This window comes from Netta rufina, assembly GCF_964035555.1.
Source record: "Netta rufina genome assembly, chromosome: 10".
Lineage (NCBI taxonomy): Eukaryota > Metazoa > Chordata > Aves > Anseriformes > Anatidae > Netta > Netta rufina.
The window spans coordinates 8,569,286-8,597,018 of record NC_140133.1 but is presented as its reverse complement, the minus strand read 5'-3'; the positions used below and the strand labels follow the sequence as shown (position 1 = coordinate 8,597,018).

Below are 27,733 nucleotides of genomic sequence, written 5' to 3'. Positions count from 1 at the left end.
ACCTTTATAACACCTCAGTGGTGTGCCAGTAGGCCAATGCAAACCAAATCCTTGTGATTCTCTTGATGCCATGGCTGAAAAACTTGTGACAGGGAGCAGAGGAACATTCACCGCCACAGTGCCTTGGACAGCTCTTTAGCTACTCACCATGTCGTGGCAGCCGCCGTTGTCCATGAGGCATGGGTTGATTGCATCGCAATTGTGGCCATCGCCAGCATAACCCCTCTTGCAGACACATTTGCTCTGCAGGAAAGAGGCATTTCAATTTTAAAGAGCTATCAGAGTATCCTCATTTACTACCCAAAAAAGGCATAAAAATCTAAAATCTATTCTTAATTGACTTTCCTAAGTTTTCTCCTGGTTCCTCAAGACATGAAAATGCAGAGGTACTTCCTTAGTAGGGCATCATTCTCTATCACAACACACATGCTGCTGGGTTACTCAAGAGCGCTGATCCCTTGCTCTGCTTGCCTGTGTGAGGGTAACTTGAGAATAATAGTTTCCATCTCTATTTCCAGCTTTTCCGAGAATGACACAGACTTTGTGAACAACAGAAAGAGAAGAGGGGGTGATTTCAAAACTTCCTGCTTATATGATAGCTAAAAGAGCACTTGCACATGCCACCTACCTCACTAAATTCTGCTGAAGATCTGGCACCTTTCCTCAGCCCATTGCCCAGAGCTCCCTTTGCTCAGTGGGGAGAAGAAGCACCTTGAGAAGCCACCCTGAGAAGCCACCCCTCCTGCATGCCTTCCTCCAGTCTCAGGATGTCCCAGTCTTGGCCTGTCTCCCTCCATTGACTATCTGAATAGCTGCATGTGATTTTCTGTACATTTTAGCACTGCCCAGGGACAATGCTGTGATCTGAGAACAAGGTGGGCACAGCAACCAGTGCCTTGTTATGGAGCAGGGCTCTTCCCTTTGCTACACAAAGGTTTCCGAGTAGTGTAGCAGCCTCAAACATACCCATGCCTCTCACCACACACGAGTACCCTGTGTGGCTATAGCATGAGCCAGTGTATCTGGCAGCCAACTATCAGGTTTTGCTGCTGACCAGCCCAGGTTCTACCTCCAGCAATCCCAGACCATTTCAGAGCAGCTTAGGAAATGTAAGTCTACTACCAGACTACTTAGTATAGCCCATACCTGACCGGGGCCGATATAAATGCAGTCAGCATTGATGTGACAGTTCCCTCTGCTCTCCAGCATGCAGTTGTCTATAGACACACAGGCCTTTCCATCCCCAGTCCAGCCCACGTTACACTGGCAGGTGACATTGCCAGGGCCTGTACTGATGCACAGGGCCTGCGGAAGGGAGACAAAAGCATTACACTCAGCAGAGAGCAGATAGTGCACTACAAATACAGATACAAGTCTCTTTCACCAGTCAGAGAAGAGTTTCTGAATGACCATTTTTGATTCCAGCACTGGGTGCAGGGACTGGAAGCATCTTCTTCAGAAAAATTCTAGATAATATCATAGTAAAGTGATTCTGGAAACATTCAGTGTTTTCAGAGAGGTGGATACTTGTGTCTAAGGTGGCTCAGAACTCACAGGGCATTCCCTGCCATTCAGTAAAGGTCTTCCATTACAGAAGTAGTATTCCCTAGGCAGGATAAGCACAATCTTCTTCTGCCTGGGCACGTAGGCTGGGAATCAATCATGGAGGTAGATCTCTTTCAGCAAAGACCTTTGTACTTAGTGCCATCCTATTCCCTTCTACATAGCCCAGTGCATTCCTCTCACTGAGGGATCTAAATCATGATGAGGTCTGACCATTTGTTGTTGGCTACTAGAAATATGAGTTGGAGCTCACAGTCAAGCTACAACACGTAAGAAGATCTTGAGGGGAAAATGAATACAAAACAAAAGCCTGTGCAGCTAAAATATCTGGACAAACCAGCCAAACCTTCCCCAGGGTGTCACATTTTGTTACCAACCAAATGACTGACCTCCTTATGACGGCTGTGTTTAGGTACCTGCTGTTCCATCCCACCTTACAGACTGGGAAAGAGGCACAACACCAGTGCCCAACAAATCTGCAACTGTCCTGCTTTGATTGATAGATGTTGCTTCTCCATGTTTCGATAGTCCAGTCCCACTTACATTCTGAGAACAGCCTCCTCGTTCTGGCTGACTGCACAGGTCAATGGGCTGGCAGGAAAATCCATCCCCTTCATATCCATCCATGCAGATGCACCTTAAAAACATAAGCACAGAAGGCACACAGGTAGTACAGCCTATTCTGAAATACAGCAGAGAGCAAAAAGATATTTTGAGCTCTCAAGCAAGCAAGAACCTGACTTAATCTCTAGTGCAGCGGGCTGGCTGCATGGCTTGAACAACCCTGTGCAACAGGCACACAGGGAGACATGCACAGTTACAGGGTTGGCAGCCTCACAGCCGTTGTGTGACTATATGATGACAATGTGCCCACCCGAATCTGTATGCCAGAAAGACTGACCTTGCTGTGTCATTAAGGCTGCAAACAGCATTCTGGTGGCAGTACTGGGACAACCCGCTCGGGCCACAGTTCCTGGATGTCTTGTCACAGAATTTCCCAGTAAAACCTTCCTTACAGGACCAGGATTGACACACACCCCCGCTGCCAGGCCTGTTGTCACAGACACCATGGACGCAGCCACAATCTGTCAAAGAATTTTCACATGGAGAAAGAACAGTAATTGCCAAAAGTCCAGAACTCACCACAGTAGTCACATTTTGCAGATTCCTAACTTTCTTTCACAATCTCTCATGACATCAAATCATCATCCCATTTGTTCTTGACAGAGGGATGTCTGCTGAGACACATCCATCCCACCTCAAAACCTGGCCAGGGAACTGATCCTCTGACTGCCTGGGTCCAAGAGTTTTATGGGCTCTAAAGATGGGCTCAAATTTAGGCCATCAAGCACAAGGTCCTTGTCAACTGGGAAAGGAAAATGTCTTTTCTTTCTAAGGAGGAGAGATTTGCTTGGAAGTTCCACACACAAATTTGGCCAATGTTTCCAAGACCTGCATTACCACTGTCATATCAGCCACGCTTTTTGTCACCTGTGATGACATTTCTGTTAGAAATGGTTCAGTCTTCAAAATAGGATTAAATAAAAAAATAGGATTTACTAAAAGAATAGAGGTAAGCAAACAGCGCTGGGTGCACCGGGAGTCTCCGCTCCACCAGGACACACACCAGTTACATCAAGTAGCTGATTTTTATGCTCCTAGACTAACACATATTCATTACTACTTCTAAAAAAAATAGGTTATTATAATTAGCTTCCGGGGTCCAGTCCCTCCTACTGGAGCATGCGCATCAGTCTCCGGTGGTCCCTCTGGGGGTCTCTAGGGGTCTTTCATGCTGAAGGCTCGTAGTCTTCCTCTCCAAGTTTTTTTCTTGTCCTTCCCCTTTGTACTTCCTTGGCACTGTGTCAAGTTTACACAGCATCCCCTGCAGGTCTTGTCTCCTAGCCATCCTTCAGCTTTTTTTTTCTTCTTCTTAATCTCTTGGCCACCTGGCCAGATATCAGAGGCTTGCATAGTATCCCATAACAGTCACTAGTTGTTATCAGTTGTTCTGAAACCCCCAGACATCAAAGACTTCATACAAACACAAATAACTTTCTTATTAAAACATTCCTCACCAGCCATTCACAGGGACAGTCACACCTATAGCAGTGTTAAGTTAATCTCGAAGAAGACAAAAAAAAGGCTGTAACTGTTAGAAATAGAAGTCCAGAGTAACAAAGGCAAACTGGTTCATAAATTTGAGGAGTATTTTCTGAAGACTCGATAAATTGACTAGAATGAGGGAGAGACTGGGACACACTGCATCTGTGGTTCAAGAATTAAATTGGCAGTGCAGGACCCAGAGGCAGACAGGACTGTTCTTTATTGACACGAATTGTTAAAGCATTCCTAACATTTCCATCACTTCTTTCATAATGAGGTCTTGCCAGCAGGGAATCCAGGGTACCTGAACATGCACTATAGCTTTGCTCTACATTTTTCTCTAGTCTCTACTTCCAAATTACCAACCTTCATCACAGTTCTCGCCATGTTTGTTTGGGTTTGAACAGATGTGGCAGGCTACTCCTTTGAAGCCTTCAAAGCAGTGGCAGTTGCCATTCCCTGCTATGCCATCGCTGCACTGGAAGGAAACAAAAAGAAAGCCAAAGTCATTGAAACTAAGCGAACCAAGGCAAAACCAAGGCTTTGATATCTATCAAAAACACTTTTGACAGCTGCAGTAAAAAATAGGACTTTGAAGAGCAGTGGTGGTAATAAAAAATACCCCCCCCAACCCCCAGTCAATGCTGTCTGCGAAAGCTATGACATGATTCACATTAGAGCTCAAGACAGAAAACACACTGATGAGTACACTCCATTTTCCTTGGGTATTCTGTGGCCACCACTTTGCACTTTACGCTGGAACACAAAGGCTGAATTATGCTTATCTAGAGCAACTGTTACCATAAAGAAAAAATGTCCTACCTTGCCATTAAAAAATAAATAAGCTAACTACACTCCCTAACCACCCTGACTCAAGAGCTCATTGTAACACAGTATGATCCTTCATACATGTACTTACATTTCCCCGGCCATAGCATGGACTGGAATATCCCCCTGGGCACGGTATGCAGTCTGGACCAAAGAATCCTTTGCAGCACCCAGGTTTCTGAAAGAAAAGCAGAATCATTAAATTACCAAGTGACTTAACATGAATTGCCTGGAGTTGTCCTGCTCTCACAATTCTGAAATCTATGTCCTCCTTCCTGTGGCCATGGACAACGCTTAAATAGTCACTTAGACACCCATGCTTAGAATCATAGAATCATTTAGGTTGGAAAAGACCTTTAAGATCATGAAGTCCAAACATAAAATTGGACTTAATTTATTAAATTATTTTCCGACAATACCTGTCTTTCTGCTTGCAGCTAATTCTTGTCAACATAAACCACTATTTTCTGTTCTTTCTGTGACTTATGCAAATAGGGTCTGTGCTTTCTCTGAGTTTTGAGTTCATTAATAATATTGGCTCACTTGATCCTCCTTTATCCTTGCTGAGGACTTCTGCTTTTCTGGAGGGATGTATCAGTCCTGGATCACAGGCCTTGCCACAACCAACCGATAGAAGAACAATGACAGGACAGACATCCAGCTGCTATTTAACAAGACACTCAAAAATCATTCTATATAGTTGGCACTGGGACAACTCAGGAGCTGCAGACTCCTGATGTGAGGTCTGTAAACTGGGTAAGAACTACTTTTCCAAACCATCTGACAATGTTTCATAAACAAGATGCAATCACTTCACAGCTTATGGCACTTTCATTGTACTCTGCTTCCGTTGGGAGACGTGATAAAAACAGGGCTGTCTCAGAAAACATGACACACTGAATGCTACACCATTCATCTCTCAGCTTTCTCCAGCTTGGCTAGTCACAACTGCTGTGTTTTATTGCATTTATGTATCGTGTTTAGGTTTAACTGAGCTGCTTTCTAATATTTGTAGCGGGTTGGTACTGTGTTTTCTTCTCTGTGTTAACCAAAGAGAGGTCAGGTAGCCAGCTCATCTGATGGGCCCCCCTTGCATGGGGCAGCTTTTCTATTGTTGCCATCTCAGTTCAAGGAGTCAGAGGTCTCCTCGATGAATCAGGAAGAGCAAAGCTGAGCTCCTTTCAAAAGATCGTGTTTTCCCATCGCACTCACCATGACAGTTTGATTGCAGTACCTGGCACATCCCTTCTTCAGGACATTCAGGCCTTGTGGATCATGGATATAGACACATTCTTTTGGGAACAGTGTTGATTCCTGTAGAAACACAAGTCAGCTCTGTTTTGTTACATCAACACAGTGACCCTCCCCTCCTCTCTTTCTGCTGCAGAGAGCAATTTATGCCTATCTCTGAGCTGAGGAAGTTCAAAAAGGAGCCAAGGTGAACAAGATACTGCTACAGCATGCCTATCGTGAAAGAAGGCAAGTGGTGGCTTCCTCTCACTCCCAGTCTGCAAGCCTGAGCCAAGGTGCTGCCCTTTTGTTCTTATAGTAGTATTTATGATAAGGGAGACAGTAGAAGAAGGGGGAGAGGTTGGGGAGAGAGGATAAAAGGAGGGAGATGGAAGGGAGAGACAGGGTGGAAGTGGGAGAGAAATAGAGGGTAAGAAAGAGGGTATGGGAAAAGAGAAAGGAAGGAGGGAGAGGAAAGGCAGGGAGAAGGAGTGGGGAAAAGGGGGAGTACAAGAGAATGAGAGAGGGAGGGAGGAAAGGAGAAAGAAGGGAAGGGAGGGAGACAGCTAGGGGTGGAGGTGAGACAGAGAGTGGGAAGGGAAAGGACTGCAGATGATTTCTGGAACAATACCCAGTGACCTGTCATGTAGTTATACAAAGGCAGAATTGGGCCCAAGATGATTCTGTCCACACCTGCCTCAATCAGAGAGGAAAACAATTGACTAGTGATTTTGCGGAGCTCCGCTTCAGACATTCATGCTGAGACGGCATCAGCAAGTTCTGAAACTCAGATCCCTCAGAAGACACCCAACAGCTAACAGTCATGAACACCTCTCCATTTTTCCCAAACAATGTCTTGGGCCTGACCTTCACACAGGGATTTCCTGAAAATTGCTGTACTGCTAAACCCAGCATGGGTTAACTCAAACACCAGTGTGCTGCCTCCTCTTTATTCCGCCTTCAGCTAGTTCTGCTCATTCTGAATCAACAGCGAGCACAGGCCAAGAACAAATTGTTTCTCAGCCCTCTGCAGTGCATAGAGCTAGTTGCAATTCCCTGGCCATGACATAAGCAGTGGTGTTACTGGATGGGACGAGTGGGATTGGGTTTGATTCTAGCAATTTGGAGGAGCTGGGAGACTCAGTGTGTGAGGAGGAAAACCCTACCTGAGGCAGAGTAGAGGTACTAAAAACTGCAAGCCTACAATTTCATTTAGCACAGACTGAATCATAGCTATCTGCATTGACTCAGGAAACAGATTTCAAAATAATAGCACAGAGTAGTTATTGGGCGACAGTCTGGGATCACAGTGCATGGTGGATATGCATCCTCTAACAAGCCATGTTGTTCCTCTCTACTGCTCGCCTTTCCTGTCCTGTATTTGTTTGAAAGTGTCTTGGGTTAGAAACTGTCACAGTGTGCTTCTATGTCACCATACAAAGAAGAAAATATGTAAATGATCAAAAATAATTACCATTTCTCTGCTGCCAGGTGGGCAAACACTGCTGTTGAGAGCCTCACAATCCACACAAGAGCCCTGTTAAGAAAAAAAGAGCAGAAAACTTCATCTTCTCAAAAGAACCCCTTCCCCATGCCAAGAATGCTCCAGAGCTACTGCTTCCAGTATATATCCAAAACATCACAGCATGCATCAGAAACGTTTTTAGGAGGGAGTTCCACACTCTGAAATGGGGTAAGCTTCTCACTTCAACAAAGTGGATCCCTTGTCACGAGATGTTTGCACCTGACTTTAAGACGGGGTCTGTCTCCACCCAGTGAGTCTATCAGCCACTAGAGACACAGCTATGCTGGAAAACACTTTGGGCATCCATGTGGCAGCCTCATTAAATCAACAAGGTATAACAGACCCTCTGGCCAGTTGATATTATTTGTGTTGCTCCAAATCAGGTGCCTTTTGCCTATTCAGAGCCTCATCCTCTTTTCCAGTAACCTACCAGTGATTAAAGTGGGGAACACACACCTAAAATAAGGTATACAAAATTCTTTATGTGAGAATACCATACAGCATTTGCAGCTCCTGCTGCTGAATAGCTGTTTCCCATCCATACTAACATGAAAACAGTGCTGACAGTGATGGGAACAAAGCATTCTCAGCTGAGTTAGTAACTCTGGTGTCAAGAAGGGCATACACAGCTTTATGAAAAGGCAAACATCTTTCTGAAGCAAAGGTAGGATGGATGCAAGGAAAATATAAAGAACCACAAGAAAACAGCTGATTGCCAGCAAAGCAGTGCAAAGTGATAGCAGAAGCAACAATCACAGTGCTGATGCTGCCTAAGTTCATATTAGGGGATATCTCAGAGAGAACACATTTCCCAAATGTAATTTACACAGCTTGCATTTGTTCCTCCAGGTGAGTGTAGGGTCTACAGCAATGGCTAGCAAGAGAATGGGAGAAGGTGACTTACTGTCACAATTTTATGTTGTTCCTCATTGCATCTGTGAGGCAAAATGGGAATTATCGAAGGAGGGAGGAAGATGCCGTCCAAGGTATGAATAATACCATTTGATGCCACAATGTTTCTCACGTTTAAGGGGATCCCTGATTCATCCATCAGAATTCTTCCCTGATGCAGAAACACAAATAATTTATCTGTATTTTAGCCCACTAGACTGTATCAACTACATAAAGGCAACACAGGAAACAGATGGTATGCAACATCGAGTGCAACCACACAAATAGTCAAGCCTCTTAGTAGAGTCACAAGTTGGATAAGAAGCAAAAATAATTCAGTGACCCCATTTAGGTCTATTTTTTAAGCACAGGAGGAAGCAGAGATGGGACGAAACCACATTGTTCAGAACTATATCCAGACTTCCACTTAGCACAGGACATTTGCCCAGCTGAGTTTTGATCCATACATACGTCTGCACTGATGCTGATGGTCAGTATCTGGTTGGCCATAGTAATGATTTGTGGCATCATTATCAGTTTTTCTACAGTCACCTGAAATAAACACATGAGGGGGCAATGTCATGAAAAAGCAGGGACATTTCAGTACAGCTTACAGAGTCCTTTCACAACCCCCCCCCCCACCTAAAAAAGCCTTCTAAAGGGGACAATAACCTTAACATTTACATTTCATGAAATACATTAAACACACACAATAGCCCAGAGGGAAATACAGGACTTTGTGTGAATCATTTGCAATGCTACAAACACAGCAGTGCCTGTGGTAGTGGTCTTTGTTTTCATTCCTTGTGCAAGAAACAGTCTAGAACAGCTGAAATTAAGTCTCACTAATAGTGTCTCTCATTGATACAGCCAATACAGGGAATTTTCCAGGACATATTAATTAAAGAAGTAACGCTGAGCAAGAAGCATAATAGATAACACATTTTGACCTACTAAATAAGCTTATTTCTAAAGACAGAAGAAATGTAAACCACAGCTGCTGTATGAGAAATTTAAACATAAGGATTTGACAGGCGAGAAGTTCTGAGAACTAAGACAATTTTTACTTTTGTGTTCAACAAGCTATTAAAATCAGTAGTGTGGCTTGTTGCCATGTTGTTATTCATCAATTGCAAGAAAAACTATGTTTTGCTGTTTTGTCAACGTGCTGCTTATTTTCTCTGTTGGAGTTATGAAAATCATAAGGACTGACATTTTCTCCTTAATGAAGGACTGGAATAATATTGATATTTCTTAGCAAAAAACCATGACATTGTACCATAATGCTTGAGTATTCACTTCCCCACAGGTTCTGTGTATAATTTTAAACATTTCTCTTGTTGATTGTATAAGGGAAAAAGTCTTGTTAATGCACTGCATTAATTTTATTTACCCTGCCACACAAGGTAAATAAATGCTGGTGCAAGAGTTGGCAGTACCCCACTGATGGAGCCCAAGAAGACAGGAGAAGGAGCAGGAGAGTTTTGACCAATTCTCCACCTGGCTATAACTTCTGTGTTGCTGTTTTCAGTGTTAGGGAAGCTATGGGTGGGAGGATTCATAATTAGGGTACACTCCTAATTAATAGTTCAGCAAATTAAAGTGATGCCAAGAGAGAATTTGCCTGCAGCAAACTCTGCAGGACAATGTTTTCTTTGTAAAGGCCATCTGACTAATGAGCACCATCACACTCAGAAAACTAAGAGCTTTGTGATGGAAGTCCCTTTTGGCAACAACTTTCATGGTAAATGTTTTGCCTCATCAGGTCCTGAATCACATCTCTCCTCTCTTGGGCAGTCCAAGAAACAGCAGCTGAAGTCACTGATACTCCAACCTCTGTGCCAAACAACATAGTTGATTATATGCTGGCCTGAAGGACTCCAATTATCCAGAATTAGAGCTGCCTGCCTTACCGCTGCTGAAGTGTAGATATGATGTCTCACAAGTTCCTGAAGCTTATTTATGCCCTAAGGAAAAACAAAAAACAAAAATAACATAATAATTGGGTACCCCTTCACTGCTCAGGAGTAAGAAGAGGCAATTACTTTTTCTTTTAATAAATGACTGACTATGCCAATGTATTACAGCAGAGACTTCACTTGGAAAATAAATTTACTTCATTTCCTTACTTCATTTCCCCCACACCAAGCGAGAGGAAAAAGCCAAAAAACAGACAAACAGTCTGGCTAAATGCATTTCTCATTGCAGGTTCCACCAGCATTCACTTCTTTCCCAAAGCCTTACAGAAAGATATTTTAGTTAACTCCAGAAATCTTTCAGCAATGATCACATACATTGCACAAGCTATTCCAACAAAGCCTAGTGCAACAGGCTGCACTATCTCAGGACCTCTTAAAGTATTATGAGCTCTCACCTCCGTGAAAAGATAGATGAGCCTTCCATCTCTCAATTTATCCACACCATCATTGCTGGGTACAAATACAGTAAAGGGGCCAGGTCCATCAAGAATTGCAGGCAGGCCACAGTTCTGCAAAAACAATAAAAGATTTCACCATGCATCTAGCATGAGTTAATGAGGGGGGGGTCTGTTAGAAAGGGAGTGGAAACTCTAAGCAACCCACCAAAGGTGCAGCTACTGAAAAGCTTTTGTATTCAAGAGGCAAGGCTTGTAATATTAGAGATATAATGCCATAAAAACAGGCTGGACAATGAAACCACCTGTGTGAGTGAAGCTAATGTGAACAAGAGAGCACCAGAATACACAAGTACATACAGAGACTAAACCAATATCTTTTTGCCCCAAGAGAAGAAAAAGAGAATCAAGCCTATAACCACAATTAAACAATGAATTTTGTAAACAACTAACAGCCACAAAGCTGCAAACAAGCAGGTCAAGACTGTTGGGTGCAATGCTAGAGAAGATCCAGATGACTGGTGGAGGTAAAAGGAAAATCAGTCTGTCCCTAGTAAAAAAATTAACTAAATGAAGCCTGGGCAGAAGCCTTCAAGGGTTTATAACCTGAGGACTATTTTATTTAGACACCTATAGCAAAAAACAAACAAACAAACAAACAACAACAAAAACAAACAAAAAATAAAACAAACAAACAAACAAAACAAAACAAAACAAAAAAAACAGGTAGCTTAAGTCTAGCTTGGCATGGAAAGGCATGAAATATTAACTCTTGAAAAAGTGTTCAAGAACTAAAAATGCTTTGGAGAACAAACTGTGCCAAGAGAGATGGGTAGGGCAGGTGGGGAAGAAAGTAGGAAAGACATTTGTATGCTTGCTGTTTGTGCTGATCTTTCCATTACATTTGCTTATAAAATAAACAAAATAAGAAGCGACTCAGATAAAAGCATCCAGAAAGAAAGACTAACAGCTGCATTTAAATGTTACTCAAAATTCTCACAAAAAGAGCAACAGGCTGTGCAGAAGCAGCAATGCTAAACCTTCTGGGGCAGACACAGGCATGCTTACCTCCAGTATAGTTTCAAATCGACTGAAGATCTCATTTGAAGCAAGGATCTCCCCAATGGTTTTCTGCAAGAAGATACAAAGAGGAAAAATACAATGTCTGGGGTTGAAGCAAAGTCTGAGCACAAACTGACATGCTTTTGATCAGTCAATGTTTGGGGATTGCATGCTCCAGGTCTTTGAAAGCCATCAGCCCCAAAGGACTCGAACCCTTTATTTTAGCCAAGGAGGGAATCTACAGTAGCTTAACCACAAGCCTGTTCTCATGTATGACAAACAAACAAGAATCTTTTAGGTTACCATGCACTTTAGCACCCTTCTGTTTTCCTACTCCCATCTCCGGGTTAAACTTGCAGCCATGCAGAACTTGGCTGGTAAACAGTGGAGCTGCTCTATCATCTCAAGTCTCCCTCTGCCTTTGAGGACAAGAGTTCACTCTGCCACCTGCAAATGAGCTCCAATGCTGAAAAAATACAACCCATATGCGGGCGTCTGAAAACATATTGGAAGTAGAAGCTTTCCTTTTTGCCATGCTTCCCACGAGGACAAAGGTAACAAGAGAAATGGCCTCGCAGCCACCACAGTTTCTGAAAGGACTCATCTGGCCTTTATTTGCAGTAATGTGCTTTTTTTTTTTTTTTTTTTTTTTCCCAAATTGCTTCCTGCAGAACATGCAGAGGCACGGAACATTACTTCCAAGGGTATAAAGGGATTCGCTGACAAAAATAGCTCGTGTGATCGCTAGCTTTCAGTGTAAAGCCAACACCACAAGGGAAGGAAATGGCTGAAGAAGTCCAGAGAAAGGCGAACTCTGCAGGGAGCGCTCTTGCTGTCCTGCCATTGCACAGTAAGCTGCCCCTCTGCCTCATCGGCATAAGGCTGGCTATGGTCTTGTCAGAGTCTTCACTGCAGTTGGGCCATGTTGGTTCCTACCCAGATCACATCCTGATCCAAAACAGCTCCAATGTGCATCAAAACAGCTGTACTTTTGTGCCATGCACCCCAACAGCATCATCCCTCCTGCACCCTCTTCCAGATATACCCACACACCTCCTACTCTTCTTGGACTGTGGATAAAAATTAAAATTTGCAGTTTTCTTAAAGATTTTTTTTTTTCTACTGGCACATTTTGAACATGCACACCAACAGTGCTGTGACTGCCACTGTTGTGCTGAGTATCAAAAGTTTACAGGAAACGGTGTAGGAAAGACTGCTGAATCAGCCTCATGGCCAGAGGAGCTGCAAGCCCTTCCCTGCAGGTACCAATGCACACAAACACAGAGCTCAGTCAAGCTTCTGCTCTGGATCTCAGACACAATTGACACACCATTCTCTACCACAATATTCCAGCTACTTTTTAAACATAAAGTACAATCCAACTGTAAGATTACACAATACGACTGTTTTTATATATTAATTAAACTGGTGCAAAGTAAGTGCAGACAACTATCAATATCCAACTAAAGCAAAGAGCTGGTGTCATTCTATGTGTAATTTTTTTTGCAAGGAAGCAGTAGGTAACAGGGTCTGCTTTCTGCATATGGAAACAATATAAAAGTTTTCATGCATACAATGCAATAGCTATAGCAAAAACTTTTCCCAATTAACAGGAAAAAGTGTTTAGCAGAGGCAAAGACTGAAGCAAGAACTCTTAAATTTCTGTCCAGTGTCTTAAATACATGACAAGTTCAAATTGCAAAGGTCCATAGTGATTATTTTTCCTCATTTTATATACTTTTAATGCAAAGATAATCTTTTTAATATAATTTTAAAATGCAGTAGAGACAGATGAAAGCAAATCTTAATTTCAATTTTATATGAAAAATTCTTTTTCAATAAAGAAAATATTAACTTCAATTTTATATGAAAAATGCTTTTTCAATATTTATCTTATTATTCTCCTGTAAGGTGCAACTGAAAAAGAGCTCATTTTCTATGAAGGGAGTGATCTTAGTCATGAAATTAGAATTCTCTACTTATCCAAATACTTTAAAAGCATCACTTCAAGGTCTGTATCTGACTTGTGCAGAGCTATCAGCTACTTTTAAAGGCATGCTTATCAGGAGCTGAAAACAAAACAAATAGCCTTTTCCTCTTTAAAAAAGCCTCACTGTTTTAAGAAGAATAATCATGGAAAAAGATTTTTTTTAAAGTATTTATTCTACTGTTTCACAAAGCAGAAGAAACAAGAATGCCTGCATACCTGTGGGTTTCCAAGGTTGTCGGTGCTGGTTTTTTTCCTTAGAGTGCTAACAATATGCATAACACCATTGGCTGCTGGTAGGTTTGACTGCAAAACATTGTACTGTTCTTCCACATCTTCATATTGAAACGATTTGATGTATGCCTGGATAATAACACAAGTTTATTTTAATGTATATCCATGGTATCACAATAGATCTATAGATCCCTGTTCCCTTCAGTGTTCTCCATCTATGGGTCAGCAAGGTGAAGGCACAGCAGGGTCTACTCTGGAAAAGGTAAATTTAAGGGGTGGTCTTACTGTAGAATAAACATCTCGCTTCTAAATGAATTTGGACAATATTTCCATCCTGGGGTACTTTTAAGTCTTACTACAGCTTAAAGACCTAGTCTGGGACAGTCAGCTCTAGGTTTAAGTTTGCCTGAATGTGAACAATGCTTGATCCCAGTGTGGATCACGGAAGGCTGCACTGACGGTTAAGATTCTGCATCAATCTGTCAAGCACTAGGAGAAAGACATGCTGCTTCATGGGCACCAGGATTTTACAGAATTTGGAAACAATCTTGAAACCAGCTTTGATTGCAGATTTCATTAGCTCCTAATGCAACAAGACTCATCACAGCAAAGCCTAAACAGTCAGGCTCACTGAATTATAAGGCATGCATCTGGTCCTTCCATACTTCCATGCACTAAAGTGGGGCGTATGGAGGTGTACCAAGCGTAATTTATAAACTAAGCATCAAGGTATTGGTGTTGCAGCCATAATCCAAGTGCAGGCAAGCGCAGCTTCTCTGTGCTTTTCATTTACCATGTACATTTTTTTTAACTGCTATTCCCTGCCCTGAACTTCAGCTCACATCACTGAGGAGTCTGGCTGAAACAAAGGAAGGGGAGGGCAGGCTTCCCAGATCAAAAGACTCCTGAGTAAACAAACAGGAAATAAATTTTAAAAGAGCATCGATAAACCCAGTTCAGAACCCCCGGCTCCAAATAGTGCTTTTTCCTTCTGATGCACGTAGGGTGCATGTAGTATGACCTAGACCTCAAGGCCAAGGCTGGATCCGCAGAGAGGAAACATACGACTCTGCCTGGGCCAGCTGTGAGAATGCAAGCCGGAAAAGTGCAGGATGGAGCGAGAACAGTGGATGCTGGAAAACGTGTGTCAACTGAAAGAGTGAAAAGGGAAAAACAGCCTTACGTATCATAAACTAGTGATGAAAAACTCTTTGCTAGGATAAGAAAAATAAAATAGATAGACAGGAAAAGGGCAATTGGAAGAGAAAATATTCAGCGTGTAGCTGTGTCTGAGAATGTGACCTCCAAGGAGAAGCATTCAGTCTAAAGAGAGACTTTGCTGCCTCTTCCACATCAGCTGCAAGGATACTGCAGTTGCTAGCTGTGCAGGCAAAAGGTCTCTTCTCCAGCATACACATGCAGATCAAGGAAAGACTGTTACCAAGTTTAGGAATAAGATTCTGCCTAATTGGTTGTCTACAGGGCAGGAGAAACAGTTGCTTGATTGTCTGTCCTTAAATCACCTTGCTTTGGATCCCACAAAGGATCTTGCTGGGAGACAGCAGCTTTTCTAGTCTGTGCAATGAGCTGATAAAAGAGCAACCTCTAGAACCGGAACAACGGGAAACTACATCAATGCTCAATATATTCTGTTGCTCAGAGAGCAGAATTATGACTTTACAGCCTTTTCTTCCCACCTGCCTTTTTCTTTTACCCCAGGACCGTCAGGACACATCACAGAATCTGTCTCTGAGAGCACAGTCCACAACCAACAAAGGAATCTACTGCAAAGTGGTTGAAGCCAATCTTTCTCTCAGATGTGTCCCACAATGCCACATCCACATAATTTTTAATATAAAAATTACACTTTGCAACTCAAGGCTAAGGAAATGCAAGGAAGAGCAATAATAAGCAGTTTAATACCATATTTGTACGCACCTATCTGTGTACACCTCTGAAGTGGATGGTAAGAACCAAGGAGCAGAGAAGGGACTATTTAAAACTAGACAGATCATTGTAGAATATGTAGCAAGAGAAGAACAGTTTTTCACTGTAAAGGAGATTATAACCTAAGAAATCAGCTACAGCTCTGTTTCTTAAAACTTCATGATTCTTTTTGAGAAGTGGAAATGAAATCCTGTTCTGGTCACAGGTAGTCTGACAAGAGAAAAACGGTTTTCTCGTTAAGAAAGCACATGAAGGAAACTACGCTCAAGCTCTGCTCAGTCCTTTCGCAGCAGTCCACAACTTCAGTTCACAATATCATTTACCTGGTTGTTGAATGTCAGCTTATGTCCTGACAAGGTCCACATCGTCTTGGCTTTTACCATGTCTTCTATCAAATGCAGACCAGGAACAATGTGCATTCTGCACAAATGCTCAGCAGTGGTATCCTTTGGGGAGTAAAGACCAAATAAAGAAGATAAATGACATGCTCTTTCAAAAAAATCATTTTATGAAAGACCCACAACATTACCATAACAGAAATTCTAGGTATATAATATTGAGCTTGCCTCTTCATTTTGGTTCACTGCAGAAGCATGGTGGCAAATCTTTTGCTTTTGTGTACATACACAAACACAGGGAGACTCATTCATTTGCAAGTGACTTTAGAAGAATCCCCTAAAGATAAACCTATTGGACCTGGACAATTTTAAAACTATCCCTGCATGCCTGAGGTAACAAAACTTGCCTAAGCTCCCCATAGACAATCTTTGTTTATGTTTGGTCATGCAGCTGCTGAATTTACGTCTAGTTTCTTCCTTTGTTTTCTGGGTTTTCCATCACTGGTGATTCTTTAAGACAATCATCTCTCAATACTGATTTAGGTGGATTTAGGTGGAACTGATACAACTGATTGCAGAACTACAGCAAATGAACACAACTTAATTAAAAAATACATAAAATAAAAATATGACCTGTAGAACATAATTGTCGAAGCCCAGAACTCTCAAACTCTTGACCTAACTCCCATATCAGTTTTCTACAGCCCTGTCATCCTTGCTGCCCCATTAGTAAAATGAGCCTAAGAAGTTGACACCATTCCCATATATAGGGCCATACCAAGGAATAGGCCAAAATCCAGTACTTTAATGCAAATCTCATCCCCTTTTGAAAACCCCATGCTCAAGCATTGAAAAACCACCTAAAGTTTTGAGAATAGTCACACACCAGAGGTTGGATCTTTAAATAAGAATGGCCAGAAGAACTGAAACTTTTTGAAGTTATATAATCTGACATTAAAAACAACAAACACACTCTGTCAATAGCAGAGAGAGAGATTTTAAAAATAACATAAGGGATGTAACATCCTCTGTGAGACTGCAACAACCAGACAATGAGCAGTCTTTGCAAGAGATTGCTTCTATAAATATTCTCTCATGTGTCAATCAGTTTTTATAGACCACAGAACTCAGGCAGGAATGAATCATAAGATAGCAAAGATTTTCTAAAAGCAAGCAAACTTACATTAAATTCTATGCTATTAGTACTTGGAAAAATGGAGGGTACAAAGACTGTGAAAGGCCCATATTTCGTCAGCAACACTGAACAACCAGAAGCTGTAAAAAGAGTGACAACATGAAGCAGTTATTTGCCATATGGTTTAACTCTAGCAATAATTATTCTTTGTGTCAAAAGCACAATTACATCTACACATCTTCAACCTGATGCATGTAACTAGTACTTGTTTATGTTGGACCACAGTGCACAGGATAAAGCCCCTCCATCTCTATAATGGCCACCCACATGCGTGAGCTGGCAGGGAGGCTGTATTTTGGCTTGGCAGACCAATCTGACTGTAGGAGGATCCATGGCACACCAGCCTCAAGCACCACTGCTAGAAAACTCAATGACCGCTGAGATTGCTGAGCCTTCAACACAGTGCAGGTGGAGGAACACTGGTATTTTGAGACAGACAGGTTTAAATCACATCCTCAATGCATGCTTTCCTTTTTTTTCTGTGGATGTGGCACCTCTTTCACTAGGACTGTCAAATACATAATGCTCATCCACACTGTTCTCTGCTACAGTGTCCTCATTTCATGAGCCAGAACTGGTAATATGAGTTCAGAGATGTGATGTGTTTGATTTTGAAGGCCACAGTCATACATTGTGAAATGTCTATTATGATGGGAGGCTTTTAGTCTTTTGATGACACACTTTTCTCCCCACCTCTGCTTCATTCCCCAAAGAAATTCAAAAGAGAGTTACCAAACATTTTACTGGCGACGTCCAATTTCCTAAAAAACTTTCCTCGTGAATTATGCTGATTAATCTCACTCATGAGATCTTTATAGCAACTTCTCCCATCTGCAATCTCCCCTTCTTTACACACACAGCTAGATACAATAATAACATAATAAACACAACATTATAAACATTAACACTAAACATAGGAAACCATTATAAAGCAGTCCTCCACACTTTAGACATGTTTGAGTATCATCAGTATCTACAGATGAAAGATTAATTACAGCTTTAAGGTGTATTTAAGAGCCTAGTAGCTGCTGCCTAATCTAAGTGACAGGAAAAAAGATGCACACTTGTGGACTGCAAGCAACTTTGGTCCTAAGCAAAAAGAAGGAAGACACTTTCTCAGATACAGTCAACAAAGGGATTGTCTGCTTTAGGGTTCAGGGTACAGAAAGCCACAATATATGTACTGAAGCCTAAATAAGTATTCAGCCAGTATCACTCATTAAAGCATCTGAAAATTTGAGGTAATGCATAAAAAACACAGGTCTCAGTGAAAATATAGCAATCAGCTCCTATGTGAGCCCTCAGCTTCAATGGGAAGTACCAGCTCCCGCACATCACTTAGCTAGTTTGTCTTAGAACTAATGAGGGCCCCAGACATGCTAATGACTTTTGCAGAAAAGCTTATCTACATGTGAAAATCTCTATCCTGATTCACACGGACTTATAGTCATTACTCAGACACTACTTAAGGTCACTGACTGATAAACACGTTTTTTCCTGTTTGGGTTTTGTCCAAGTATCATCTCTGCTCTTTCTGGTTCAGGGATGAAAAGACATACGGCACAGGGGAGGTATCTGACATTACTCCAGCCACAGAGGGCTGTGTGCCAGCTGCTGGGGAACAGACATGCTAAAGGCAGGGATTGTGCAGAACACTGAGTCCTGCACTTCGCTGGCATGTCTTCAAAGGGGGAAGCCACTGTGTTTCAGTTCTGGCCTGGAGCACAGAATGAGCAGGTGGATGCTAACAATTTTAGCAGCACTGGAGAAGGAACGGCCAAGGAGATGGGACTGCTCTTTTCCTCTTCAGTCTCTCAGAGAAATTCCAGCTTTTTTTGGTATTAAAAAAATCCTCAGTGAAGCTTTCTCTGGTGTTTAGGAGACCTAAAATTACCCTAGATCTGGCAATATTTCTCATCTGCAGGGCATCAACTTCTAAATATTTTGCTCAAGAAAACTAAATGAGGTCTGGTGTTTCTTCCTTCAGCTCCCCCCTTCCCTGTCCTTCTGCAACACTAGCTCACCTCTGGCTTACAAGCCTGAGAGGCAGAAGAGCCAAAGACTTACCTGTCCCAATCAAAAGGATTCCTTAGATAACATACTGACCAAACAAGAGTCAGACGTCTCTGTTTTGGTAATTGATTATAAACTAATAATATCCACCAACTTGGGGAGCTACATCTCCAGTTCACAACACAAAAGACCCTGCTGCTTCAGATTTAAAGCATCTTGTGGCCCACATGATGCTAGATTTATGCTAGCTGATGTAGAATTCCTTACTTTCAATGGACTTGTTAAAAACAGGCTCTTATCAAAGGGGCACTCTAGCCCATTCTTCTCATTTAATTCCCTGTTTCTTCAAAGTTTACCTCATCCAAAATCAGTTTCCATTCTAGCTGCTGAATAAGCTTAAACAACAATCCTTAAAGTGGCTCACCTAGGATTCCCATGGGAGTTTATTTCACACTTGGAAGACATGTCGCAAAAATACTGCCGGCAGTCATTGGAAAGCATAAAACACTCTGATGCAGATCTCCTACTCATCCCAGGCTTGCAAACACAGGATGCCTAGCAGAAGACAAAGCAGTGATTATAGCTGCATTCGTCACTTTTTACTCAACAGGTTATCCCACAAAAGAGCTGGCAGGTTGCAAAATCTAAGGTGAGGAGAGCAGACGTGAGCAATCCAATGAATGGCTCATTTGAAGAAGTTCCCACCTGGCCACTCTCAGACCCTTACAGGTTGCTGACGTGCTGCTGTCACCCTTACCTCTCCCGGGCGTTTGTAAATGCAGATTGTAGAGTTTTCTGCACAGCCTCCGTTGTTGTCAACACAGGGGTTTATGGGCTGACAAATCTTCCCATCTCCTTGAAATCCTTCTTTGCAGGTACACTGATACTTTTGTGGACTAATAACATTGCATACAGCAAAGGGGGAGCAAGGAGAAGATGCACAAGGATCCTGAGCTGCAAATAAAAAGATGAGAGGTCGAAGAGCGTCCAGATTTCTGTTTTCAGGAGAGCACTTACTGTAGCATAGCAGAATGCCCAAGGCCTGAAGAGAATGGAAGATAAGGAATTTATTCTATTAAATTGCTACAGTTTCACAGAAAATAAAATAATTTCAGGCAGCAGACAGTTTGTTTTTCTTTGATCCAAGGAGTTTGGATGACACATTCTTCATATTACTTCAGCAACACAAATATAAGGGACAGAAAGAAGATGCTTGTATTTACTTCTGAATTTCCATCATGTCTGAGGATATCTGAAGGTGGTGTTTGGTCAGCAAGAACTGCAAAAAGCCAGTGAAAATAGAGCTATCCATTGCTAGTTAATCACATGCATCTTATTGACTTTCTTTTAACAAAAGCAGTTCAGAAACTTACATCTGAAATCAATGAAGAAACCCTCTAATTACCTTTGCTCAAACCCTCTAATTACATACCTGTGCTCAAACCCTCTAATTACATACCTTTGCTCATCACTTATACTGGCACAGACTCACCGATATCCCACTGTCACGGTTACTCTGTACATTCATACAGGCAAATACTGGATGGCATCTGCAACTGTAACTCATTTATTGCTTACAAGACCAAGTGGGAGGAGAACAAACACCTTAGGTATTAATCTTAAAAGGATTCCTAAAAACAAGCAGGCTTTTATGCTTCCGCAGTGAGGAAGAAACTGTATGCATGGTGATCAAGTTTGTCCAGAGATGCCAGAGAAAGATTTCTCTTTGGAAGGTCCTAAATGGAGGACTATTTAGGGCCACAATAAAATGTCTCACCTAAGCAAGTGCTGCCACTTTTTCTGTATCCCTGCTTGCAGTCACACACCACTGTCCCATCCTTTACCGTGCATTCGCTGTTGGCCTCACACGTCACACCTTTGCAAAGGGGAAGCTCTGGAATCACACAGCAAAGAGAGTTTCCCTTGGAGCAAGAAGGGCAGTGCAAGAAGATACACCTTTCCTTACAAAAGGCACGGAAATGAAGGCAAGCGCTGTTTCCAGAGACCCCAGCCAGTACAAAAGCCAGGGGAAGTAAGCATGACAGACTTGCAGGCTAGGTAGTCAGGTCCCACAAGACTTAGAAGGAAGGGAGGATCTACCCTGTTTCAAGAGAAATCCCAGCTGCTTTGGGGACACATGCATCCATATCGTAGTTTAGCTTTAACAGCTCCTCTCCAGCTACTAATTTATTTACCTTGGTCACACCTGGTGCCAGTGTAGCCTCCATAGCAAGTGCAGCTTCCATTCCCAGTGACGCCGCTGTTGCATTCCCCATGCACACAGTCACACACTGAAAGGAAAGGCCAGACAAACAAGACCTTCAGTGACAAGGCAGCATGAAGAGCTCTGGACATACACTGGCCAACTGCCCTGGGATTTGGCACCCCGATTGCCCACTAATAATCCACAGCAAGTATGACTCGTTTTAAAAATAAGGTCATCCTGGTCGGAGCTCACAGAGAGTTCTGCAAGTCCTGCGCTGAAGAAAGTCAAAGTGCTGCCCTGTAAGATCAACCCCAAATGCAACATCTGGACCAGCTTTTCAGACTTAACTTCCCACTCCTCCAAGTCTATTGCAGCCAATGTGGGAGGATGCAGTAAGGCTCTACCACATCTGTGATGCCAGCATCGGTGTCATTCAGTAAGCACAAGCACTGAGATCACACCCATCTCACCTGTGTGGATACAAGGGAACCAGGAAATGGAAAGAAAGGGCTTCTTTATGACCAGGTTGCACTGGTCATAAACTGCTTCAAAATATGACATGTATGAGAAGCAGCATTGTGTGTATTAATGTGTAGGAAAGGCAATAAAGAGGAAGCTGAGAGACTACTGGAGTGGTGACAGGAGTCTTGCAAACAGTTGGGAAATTAGTCTGGGTTGCTTCAGGGCATGTGGGATGTAGGCAACAGCCTGGCTGAAAAGAGAGAGGAAACTGGGAAAGCCATGGTAATGGGAGGGGGAAACTTTACAAAAGGGAAAATGGATTGATTTTGAGTGAAAGACTGAGAATCAAGTGTCTAATGGGACAGTGGAGAAGGGCAGAAAGACAAAATGTCCAGATAATTGCTATTAAATGCTGTCAGATGCCATCCCCTCCTCCTCTCCAGCACCCTTCCTCACTCAGCCTCCCCCTCCGCTTTCCTTGCTCTCAGGTATTTTTGTGCAGGTTTCACCTGAAATTACTCTTCCTTACCTGACTGACAGTCTGGGCCAAAACGATTTTCATCTCGACAATTCTGGCAGGCATAACCACTGTATTGCTCCTAGAAGGGACCCAAAATGTCCCAGATGTTATTTTTCTATACAATTTCATTGTTCTAAACATTGTCATAGTGCAAAATATCTCCCCTTCTCTGATTTTCTCTGACAACACTGAAGAAAATTGATCTGCTCAGTGCTCTAGTACTATCACCCAGCCCTCCCAGCAGAGGGGTACACCAACACACAGAGAGTGTGCAAAATGCCAGCAAAACCCAGGTGGGCACTGAGGAAACCATGTCCAGTTTGCAGACAAGAATGTAACAGCTGGCTTACAATCTCTTGACATTGATTTTGTAAGGCTTGGGGACCTTAAACATGTATTTTAATAGATATGGAGTGTCTTTGAGTTAAGTTTAAAATCAGCATTTTTCAAAGACGTGCCCAGGAGGTAGGCAGCAGCAGCTGGGAAGTATATCTTTCAGGTCTGGTAAAGGTACAAATCATTAAACGTATCTCAGGGCTTCTTGCAGCCACAGACAGACACTGATTATTTCAACTGATCAGAGGGTTAAATCCATGCAATTCTTTCTTAATTTCTTCCTAGAGATCCTTCCTGACTCCATAGTCTCACCAACAGTGTCTTAGTGCTGCTGCAGACCACACCAATACTCTAGATAAACCACAGGCACTGATATTGGAATGAAAGACCCTGCTAATGACCTTCTAGGCAGAAGGCTGGTCTTCATCCCGAGCTTCTGCACAGACACTGTACAAAAGCAAATCACCCTCTGACAAAAGCGTATCACCCTCAAACCAAACCACATACCGACCTTGCAGATGCAGGTTCCGTTCCGCTGTATGCCATCCAGGCATGTCCCATGGCCACTGCAGGGATTTTCGGAGCCTCCTGGACATTCTAGCAGGTAAGAGGCCAGGCAAGATTAGGCAGAGAAAACAGCACTGCATCCCTCTTTTTATCACCTCTTCCTACAGGCATTCCAGATGTGTGAAAGCAATGGTTTCTTAACCAGCAAAGTCCCTGCCTGTTTATCCAGTACAGCTAAAACTGGCCCAGAGCTGGTGAAGATGGCAATGAGTAACACCAAGGAGAAACACGGCTGCCTTCTAAGGAAAGCCTTTTAATAAAATTCTAAGGAAAATTCCACTGGCCCATAACTAACCACATTTCAGCAAAGCCACTGAAACATATTTTGAGATGGAGCCACTCCTGCAATCATTAGCAAGAGGCAGCACCAAACATCTGAGGATGATTCAGAAGCTTAGGACAGACACTTTTCAAAGACACTGAGCATTTTGGCTTTTTGTGACTTCTTGAAGGGCTGGGAATGTGCTCAAACAAGCATGGTCCACACATCTTTGGAGAGAGGTATCTCCAAATTCTAGGGATTATATCTGAAAATTTTAGGCATAGAATTGCCAATTGATTATTCAAAACACTTTATGTGAAAACAGGCCCAATTGCTCAAACAACCTCTCATTTTCTGCCAGACTGGAGAATGTTTGGCCATATTCCAGTCACTGGTCAACTGTATGAGAAGTATTCATCTCAGAAGATGAACTTTTTGGATTTTGGAGTTTTGGTTTTTGGATTTTTGAGAGAAGACCTAGAAAAACTGAACGTTTTCAAACTCCCATTACTTGGCTTAAAACTAAATGGGAGCTTTGGGAGGATTATTTGCATGTTGGGTTTGAATTGCTAAGTATTTTCTGTGACTGAACCTCTGACTAACTCCAGACTATATAAAAGCACACATGGCACATGCACTCCCGACCAGAGGGACACCAGAAAGAAGTATCTTCCTCTTCCTTTGGAAACTTTCATAAAGAGGAACAAAAACATCCCTTTCCAAAAGGTTCTTTTTAAAGAAGAGACTAAAGGAAGTTCCAACAAAGGGGGTTATGTTATGTGTTAAATATAAGAGGATTAAACACATATGAAGCAAAGAGATTCCTTCCTCATTATCTTCTAAACATCCTGAGCAGTTAATGGAGACCTTGTAAATTCTTAAATAGCAGGAGCAGAAATAACAAAAATCAATCAGCTTAATGCATATTTAATGATTCATGTTAAAACTGGTTTGATTTACTGAACAGAAGGCATTGTAAACAGATGAAAAACTTACCGTAGCACTCTGTACCCCAGAATCCTGGGCAGCACTTTTTCTCCTCAATTTCCTTGCTACATATGTGATAGCACCCTGGCTGGACAAGGGTATTTTCTCCTAACTTGACAGTGTACCTTAAAAAGAACAATCCAAGATCCATGATTACACCACAAAGATACCACGTGCTTGTTGGAGGGGTTCTAAGCAAGCACTGCAGCGCGCTGAACTCTGAACCGAAGGACAAGAGTTTGCACTCTAATTCTGTCTTTCTCAAGGATGCCCACTGATCTATGCTCTTACAGCTGGTTCCAAGCAAGTTGTCGGGGCCTGGATATGAGACAGAGGAGGAGCATCTTTCTCCTTTTCAACCCTTCATCCATCGCCTTACACATAGGCTAGGCCCCTGGTGACAGTGTCTCTTGCTCTGCGTGTATGCTGTACGGAACTATTCCTGGGTCCATTTGACTACCACTACCACAGAGAGATAACAGGCAGAAAAGCTGCACGTGCTCACATTTCTCTTCATTATTTCATTTTATTTTTGGCACAACATCCTTCCCAAAAGGAACTTGGAAATCGCCTCAATAGCACTGCCCCTTTGAATTCAGTCTGACTCCTCTGTGTGTCTGTAATTACTGTAAAACTGCTACAGCTATTTTTAAAGTATTTATACAGAATAGTGAATTACAGAAAACAGTAGACAATGGAGTTATATATTAACTGTTAACATTCATTACTGAATAGATAGGCAAACAATAATCTATAGTGTTTCATTTTCTAAAAAAACTTACTGGTAAATTCAGTTTTTCTTCACCATTCTCCTATTAGAGACAAGCCATAGAAATGCTCAACAGAATAAGAACAAGGAACACAAAAACAAGCAACCTTCATAAAGAGAACTAGGAAGGTAAAAAGTTCAGAGGATTATTGCTGGAAGCTGAGAGAATATATAAGGGGAATTATTATTATATTATTTCTCTAATAATTCATATTCTCCTTAAGGCATACACATCACTCCTTGCATAGCAGAGCTAAACCAGATCTGCAACATGGTTAGGAAAGAGGTCATACCTGCAGTCCCTCATTCCTAAGCCTTGCGTGGTCTTTAACCAGCCTCTCGGACACAACATTTTAGGCGCCGCAGCACAAGCAGTACATGCTGTATTCATTGTAAACATCATCTTGACATTGCATCTCATTGACCTTAGCTTAAAAAGAAAAAGTAGAATGAAAATAAGTCCATAACTAAACTGTTACCTTAGGCAGTCATCTCGCCAGCCTTTGATATCTTTATCCACACTGCACTGTTCTTTAGATTCCACGGGGGAGGGCAGTGACCAATGTGGCTGCTTGGATGTACACCACGCACTCATAAATGCTAAAGCACTATGTTATGTTAATGCATGCTGCTCTGCTTGGATCTCAGCTACAGGACAATAGGGCAGATCACAGCTAACTCATCTTTCCTCTGTTATTCACAGCAAAAATTCTAACCACTTCTAAAATAATTATAACCATGCACTGCTAATTTAAACTGATCTTTTGGAAATGTGTGGTAGTGGTATGTGAGGACAAACTCTAAACCAATAACCCTTGACAGAAGACACTGAATTAAAAAGCAGCACGGCATTTCTGTTTTCCACGCTGATGATAAGATCCAGTTGTACTGGTTGTTTCTTTGCTGTTTCATGGGTTTGACAAATTTTAAGTGTTGGTTCAGACTATTTCCCAGAGACCAAGAGCTGCTCACACAAGTGCTTCTCATGGCAATTGCCTTTGAGAATGTGCAGGGAGGGAGATTAAAAGGAAGGGAGCTCTGCACTTCTCCAGATACCTAGAGGTGGCCCTTGATGCTTTGGCCCAGGGTGGGAAGGACCCCATAAGTGCCAGCAAGAATATCAGGTAGGAGGACTTGGATAATTCAAATGACTGGTGATAAGTTCAGCACAAGTACTTCTACGTAACCAGAATAATTTCTCTTTAGGGGTTCAGACTTCCTTAAACAGTTTTCCAGTGCCTCTGTACCACCAACCCCATTACTTGAAATGAAATGCAACCAGAGCAGATAAGAAGTACAGTCTCAGAGAGAATAAACATCACTGTATGCCAGCTTGTTATTGAAGCTCATGATTTTACCACAGATGTGTTTTCTTGAATCCCTAAACTCTTCAGGTCAAGCAACTGTGCAGAAAGACCATTGTTCATTTCAAAAAGCGAAAATGTTTGCTACTGATGATGACAGAGAAAAGCTGGAAGGCAGGAACTCTGTTTGTCCCAAAAGGTCACCAACTGGAAAAGAAAACTCGCTTCAACTATACCTCTTCAGGCACAGTATTTTCTAAAAATAAAAACACCAGATCAAATTTTGGGAGGAGGCCCTGATCTGGGATTTTTTTAAAGCCAATCCCGAAAAATGCTGTTAATGCAGTAGCTGTCATGTGCCCAGAACTCCCTGTTCTGTATTCCCATCAGCAATCTCAGCCCAGCTCTGCTTCCTCTGGACCTAAGTAAGCCCAAACACATACGTTTGCTTCAGGGCAAGGGAGGAAGTCCACAGCTTCCCATCTTATCAACAGCTCAGGAAGGCCCTGCCAGAAGATAGCCAGCAGACCCTGTCAGGAAAACCTCATGAGAGATAACCCTCTGGTCCCAGCTCTGCACGGACATCTCCCCGGAATGGTTTCCTGACTCACGCCCATGTTTCCTCTGCCTGGAGCTGTCAAGCTTTTCCTCTCTTCCTGGATTTGCTTTCTGCAGCCATCCATGCAAAGGCGCTGCCTCACGAGCCAAGTGACTCGTGTCTGTGGTGCTGCCTCATGTGGATATTCATCCCTAGTTCTGCACCAGGGGCTTTTCTTAATGTACTTCAGCCTCCACTCCCCTGGGAAGGACTCCCTTGCATTATGAACAGCTCAAAAACAGTCTGAGATCCACCAGACCCAGCCGTCCATGTCCTGCAAGCCCCAGCTTTACTGATTTTATTCAGCAGGACAGAGATCAGCAATGCTGTTCCTTGTTTTTATCCTACTTACACACAGCAAAGTCAAAGGAGAGTTCACCTCTTTTACAGAGCAAAACTGAGAAGACAGACAACATGGATGGGTAACTG

The 27,733-nt window shown here is 42.4% G+C and overlaps 1 protein-coding gene across 1 annotated transcript in view; it reads right to left on the bottom strand.

Annotated features, from left to right (window-relative positions):
• Window positions 1-27,733, bottom strand: part of STAB1 (stabilin 1) — a 56,451-nt gene that overhangs the window by 25,331 nt on the left and 3,387 nt on the right. Inside the window, exons 2-26 of the mRNA XM_084292768.1 lie at window positions 25,696-25,832; window positions 24,643-24,758; window positions 23,329-23,414; window positions 22,491-22,560; window positions 21,489-21,584; window positions 21,071-21,187; window positions 20,051-20,247; window positions 19,718-19,848; window positions 18,013-18,140; window positions 17,269-17,360; window positions 16,071-16,193; window positions 13,786-13,929; window positions 11,586-11,648; window positions 10,518-10,631; window positions 10,057-10,110; window positions 8,615-8,695; window positions 8,157-8,315; window positions 7,202-7,264; window positions 5,710-5,811; window positions 4,589-4,675; window positions 4,036-4,147; window positions 2,465-2,648; window positions 2,107-2,200; window positions 1,147-1,305; window positions 148-243 (exon numbers count right to left, since the gene is read on the bottom strand). Coding sequence (XP_084148894.1) covers window positions 148-243; window positions 1,147-1,305; window positions 2,107-2,200; window positions 2,465-2,648; window positions 4,036-4,147; window positions 4,589-4,675; window positions 5,710-5,811; window positions 7,202-7,264; window positions 8,157-8,315; window positions 8,615-8,695; window positions 10,057-10,110; window positions 10,518-10,631; window positions 11,586-11,648; window positions 13,786-13,929; window positions 16,071-16,193; window positions 17,269-17,360; window positions 18,013-18,140; window positions 19,718-19,848; window positions 20,051-20,247; window positions 21,071-21,187; window positions 21,489-21,584; window positions 22,491-22,560; window positions 23,329-23,414; window positions 24,643-24,758; window positions 25,696-25,832 — 2,805 coding nt within the window. The remainder of the gene's footprint in view (window positions 1-147; window positions 244-1,146; window positions 1,306-2,106; window positions 2,201-2,464; window positions 2,649-4,035; window positions 4,148-4,588; window positions 4,676-5,709; window positions 5,812-7,201; window positions 7,265-8,156; window positions 8,316-8,614; window positions 8,696-10,056; window positions 10,111-10,517; window positions 10,632-11,585; window positions 11,649-13,785; window positions 13,930-16,070; window positions 16,194-17,268; window positions 17,361-18,012; window positions 18,141-19,717; window positions 19,849-20,050; window positions 20,248-21,070; window positions 21,188-21,488; window positions 21,585-22,490; window positions 22,561-23,328; window positions 23,415-24,642; window positions 24,759-25,695; window positions 25,833-27,733) is intronic.